This window comes from Octodon degus, unplaced genomic scaffold (genome assembly GCF_000260255.1).
Source record: "Octodon degus isolate 3935 unplaced genomic scaffold, OctDeg1.0 scaffold00037, whole genome shotgun sequence".
In the NCBI taxonomy this organism is placed as follows: Eukaryota; Metazoa; Chordata; class Mammalia; order Rodentia; family Octodontidae; genus Octodon; species Octodon degus.
The window spans coordinates 4,078,944-4,084,091 of NW_004524613.1; the positions used below are offsets into that span (position 1 = coordinate 4,078,944).

The window sequence follows — 5,148 nt, forward strand, 5'->3', positions numbered from 1 at the left end:
AAAAAAAAAAAAAGATCAAGGTATCAACAGAGCTGATTCTTCTTGGGACCTCAGATAGAGAATCAGCTTCATGTCATCTAGCTTTTGGTGTTTGATGATGATACCTTGGCATTCCTTGGTTTGTAGATATTTTGCTCCTTGCTCTGTCTCTTCATCACTTGGTTGTTTCTCTGTCATTTTCTTCACATCCATCTCACTAGATAGTGCAGGCTGGCCTTGAATTTGCTTATCTAGCCCAGGTTGGCCTTGAATTCATGGTGATCCTCCTACCTCAGCCTCCCAAGTGCTGGATTACAGGTGGCATGCATCACCATGACCAGCCTTGTGTCATTTCTCTTTAATGATGCCACTTAGGATTTAGAGCCCATTCAGAAGATCCAGGATGGTCTTCCCCTCTGAAGAACCTTACCTTAATTACATCTTCAAAGGTCCTTTTCCCAAATAAGGGACATATCTTTTTGGAAGCCAACATTCTAATCATTATACTAAACATGCTCTTAACCTCTTAATTCTTCAGGAAAATATGTTGATATTTCAAATTGTTTTTGTTTTTTATTTTCTTATAGGAAACTCTGACCTCCATTTCTTTTCTTCTCTGCAGTTGGTTCTGATAAAAGGGTTCCAGCAATGCCTGGATCACCTGTGGAAGTGAAGATACAGTCAAGATCCTCACCTCCCATCATGCCACCCCTCCCACCAATAAATCCTGGAGGACCGAGGCCAGTGTCCTTTACTCCTACAGCATGTGAGATCTCTTAATTACTTGGATTTATGGCCCAGAGTGACATTTAAATTTGTGACTGACTTCCATTTACCCTTCTACATGTACTATTGAACTTTTCTTCTTTCTTTCTTTCTTTCTTTCTTTCTTTCTTTCTTTCTTTCTTTCTTTTTTTGGGACAGGGTCTCACTATGCAGTCTGGACTGGCCTTATGCTCACTTTTTGTAGCCCCCATGCTGGTCTCAAACTTGCAGCAATCCTCCGGTCTCAATCTCTCAAGTGCTGGGATTACAGACTTACACCACCACACCCAGTTCCAGGCTGGCAGGACATGCCTGGAGTTCTAGGGCTGGCAAGGCATGCTGAGCTAGGTAATGAACTCAGGTCTTTGTGCTTGCCAGTTAGATGTTTATGCCTTTAAGCTATCTCCCCAGGCCCAACATTTTCAAATAGTATTAAAATACTATACAGCTAAACATAGATATAGAAAACTGGGATATATGGTGTCCAGTGCAAAGGCTCTGGGATCAGTCCCCAATATCAAAAAGAAAAAGGGGAAAAAAAAAAAAAAAGAAGAAGAAGAAAAAGGAGGGCTGGGGAGATAGCTCAGTGGAATAAGTGTTTGCCTGGCAAGTGTAAGGTCCTGAGTTTAATCCCTGGTACTGAAAAAAAAAAAAAAAGGAAGAAGAAGAAAAAGGAACACAAAAGATTAGAAACAGGAAGCTTGCCAGATGTGGTGGCACATACTTATAATGTCAGTACTCATGAGACTGAGGTAGGAAGATCACTACAAATTTTGAGGCTAGCCTGGGCAACCTAGACAGACTAAATTATATAGTCAGACCTTGTCTTAAAAAAATGTCCAGGCTTGGTGGTACATGCCTATAGTCACAGCATTCTGGGAGGTTGAGACAGGAAGGTCATATGCTTAGGTGATTGATCAAGAGTCTGTGTCTGCCAGTATCCCTCTTCTTTTCCCAGTAATAAGGAATTAACCCAAGTCCTTTACACTGAGCTACATCTCCAGTACTTTTTGGATCTTTTCTTTTCTTCTTCTTCTTTTTTTGAGACTCACTATGTAGCCCAGGCTGGCTTCTAACTCTCAGCAATCCTCCTGCCTCAGCATTCCGAAACACACACACACACACACACACTCTCTCTCTCTCTCTCTCTCTCTCTCTCTCTCTCTCTCTCTCTGATTATAGGTGTGTACCATTATTTCCAGCTCCATCCCTTTTTGTTTTATTTCATGACATGGTCTCTTTGGGTTACTACATTGCTCTCACTAGGCTCAAACTTGGCAATTTTCCTACTTCAGCTTCCCAGGAGTATACAAGCATGTTTGACAAAGTCATTCTCAAAGTAAAAAGTAAAGAGTTGGGTATAGTTCAGTGCAAAGGCCCTGGGTTCCGTACTTCTTTGATTCTTTTTTTTTTTTTTTTTTAATTGTAGTACTGGGAACTTGAGACTGTCTTGCCAAAATTCACTGGGTTGCCCACGCAGGGCTCAATATTGTAGTCTGCCCGCCTCAATATCCCAGATTGCTGAGATTCTAGGCATGTGCCACCACACTTGATGAATTTAAATTATTACATTGATTTATAGGATTCAAGGAAAATTATAGAACTGCTTCTGAAAGTGTTCCAAGACTATTATAAGGCCCTTTAGAAAAGAGAATGTAATAATACTCATTTGCTGGAGTTGCTATAACAGAGTATTGGGTACCTTACTCATTTTCTTACTCATTCAGCAGAATAAAAGTCAAAGATCAAAGTACAGATGAGTTTGTTTTTCTGGAAACTTTCCTTCTTAGGCAGTGGATGGCCTCCTTCTCTTGTGACCTCACATGACCTTTCATCTGTGTGTAAGAGAACCCTATTGTCTCTTCTCTTGCAAGAACACAAGTCCTATGTGTAATTTGACCTCCTTTAAAATTTGCTGCTTCAATCCCATTTCTCAAATATAGTTAAAATCTGCAGTACAAAAGGTTAGGATTTCAACATAGCATTTTTAAGGAGACATAATACAGTCTGAAACAAGCACATTAATTCCATATATTGGAGCCAGGAGTACAGCTCAGCAGCACAAGCGCCTGCCTGGCAAGTGCAAGGTCTTGAGTTCAATTCCCAGTACCAAAAATAAGGAAAAAAATAAAAGAAGTCTCCCTCTCTGGTAATCAAGGAAATGCAAACTAAAACCCATTGCACTAATTAGACTGTCAAAATGAAATACCAAGTTTTGGTGCAACTTAAAAGCTCATATGTTGTTATAAAGTGTTAAGAGTTTTGTTTGAGTTTTTTATTTATTTGTTTGTTGACTTTTTTCCTTCTTTCCTGGCACTGGGGATTGAACCCATCTCCTTGGCACTGAACCCGACTCTTTTTTCTTTTTTTTTTTTTGGCCAGGTGTTGAACTCAGATCCTTGTGCTTGCCAAGGAAGCACTTATTCTATTGAGCCATCTCCCCGGCCCCCTGAACCCAACTCTTTTTTTTTTTTTTTTTGGCAGAACTGAGAATTGAACTCAGGCCCTTACACTTGCCAGGGAAGCACTTATTCCACTGAGCCACGTCCCCAGCCCCTGAACCCAACTCTTAAAAAAAAAAAATGGGGCCAGTGAGATAGCTCAGTGGTCTAAAGAGCCTGCTTGGGCAAGTTTATACAGGCATAGAGGACCGCAGTTCAATCCCCAGCACCATATGCCTTGCCAGTCCCACCCTCAAGGCGTGCTGAGCTGGCAAAAAAACCAAAAAACGAAAAACAGAGTCTCACTATGCAGTACAGGCTGCTCTTGAACTTACTCTGTAGCCCATGCAAGCTTCAAACTCACAGCAGTCCTCCTGCATCAGCTTCCCAAGTGCTGGCATTACAGCTGTGCACCACTATGCCTAGCTCCCAACTCTTACAAGACAGGGTCTCATGTATTTCAGGCTAGCTTTGAACTTACTCTGTAGTTTGAGCTCGTCTTGAATTCACAGAGATACTCTTGCCTCAGCCTCTTTGAATGCTGGGATTATAGGCATACACTAGCATGCTCAACTTGGGATTGAATTTTTTATCAAACTCCCTAACCTCCCAGAGTGCTGGGGTTACAGATACAGATGGTTGATTTTTCTCCTTTCCTGGCACTGGGGATTGAACCCAGGTCCTTGATACTGAACTAGATCACCAACTCTTTTTTTGGAAACAGGGTCACACTATGTAGTTCAGGCTGGTGTCAAACTCACCACACTCAGTTGCATACACCACCGCACTCATTTTACATTTGTTTTAACACTTTTACCTGACAAGTCTGTCTCTCTATACAACAACTAAGGACAGAAACAAAGGGTCTTATGTAGTCTTTTAATGTGGTTCTTCATGATGAAGAAGAACACAAAAAAGAGGTTAACAAAAGGCCCTTTGTGCTCTGCACTTAAATTCTCCCATTTTGGCTCTGTTTTAGTAAGCAATGGCATCAACCATTCTCCTCCTAACCTGAACGGTGCACCATCCCCACCACAGAGATTCAGCAATGGTCCTGCCTCTTCCACATCATCAGCATTAACAAATCAGCAGTTGCCAGCCACTTGTGGTGCTCGACAACTCAGCAAATTGAAACGGTTTCTTACCACTCTGCAGCAGTTTGGTAATGACATCTCACCTGAGATTGGAGAGAAGGTTCGGACACTTGTCCTAGCGCTGGTGGTAAGTAAAGCATCAATGTTGTCAGCCGGGGGCCAGGGAGATCACTCAGTGGAATAAGTGCTTCCCTGGCAAGCGCAAGGGCCTGAGTTCAATCCCTGGTTCTGCCAAAAAAAAAAAAAAGAAAGAAAATGTTGTCAGCTGTTGCCTGAGAGCTTTTGGATCTGTAGCTATCAGAGAAACTGGATATTTCTGCTAATTTCCGGAGTACCTCAGTTTACAAACTTAATTTGTCTGACTATTCTGGAAACAAAATATTGCCAAATGCTTCTGTTTCCAAACCAAATTATTTGTAAACAAAATTCTATGGACTAGATTAGTTATAATTTGTATAATACTATGGAACTGAAGATTTCCTAACAGTGTTTATCAAGGAAGCAAAATGCATAATATTTACATTTTTGTTTAAAACTACTAAGTAGCTTTGGGTTTGTCTTAAAATTGGTTTCAGTAGGCCTGCTGAGGTCCAACCAAGTTAATGTAAGGGTTTTTGAAATGTAATATATTCAGTGCCTGACATACTGTTTTCAAACTAAAGAAAATAGAAGTAGTGAATTTAATTTTCAAAGCAATAATTTATAAAATTATAAGTTTTACAGTCTAGAATCAAAAGGGTCACATTGTTCAGTTCCTCATGAACACACAGTTTCGTTTTTTTTTTTCAAAGTTTTATTGATAAACAGATAGCAATGAGACAGTTTCAAATCAAATCGGAAGTACAGTTTCAACAAATAATACACTGCAT

At 40.5% G+C, this 5,148-nt stretch overlaps 1 protein-coding gene across 4 annotated transcripts in view; it reads left to right on the top strand.

The window, feature by feature from the left end:
- Positions 1-5,148, top strand: part of Cbfa2t2 (CBFA2/RUNX1 translocation partner 2) — a 178,909-nt gene that overhangs the window by 117,593 nt on the left and 56,168 nt on the right. For 3 of the 4 annotated variants that reach the window (XM_023714913.1, XM_023714910.1, XM_023714911.1), the window contains 2 exons: positions 602-745; positions 4,165-4,406. In XM_023714913.1, coding sequence (XP_023570681.1) covers positions 628-745; positions 4,165-4,406 — 360 coding nt within the window. In that variant the 5' untranslated portion in view covers positions 602-627. Of the gene's footprint in view, positions 1-601; positions 746-1,022; positions 1,093-4,164; positions 4,407-5,148 lie in introns of those variants that run through there. The other variant, XM_023714912.1, reaches the window with a different exon arrangement.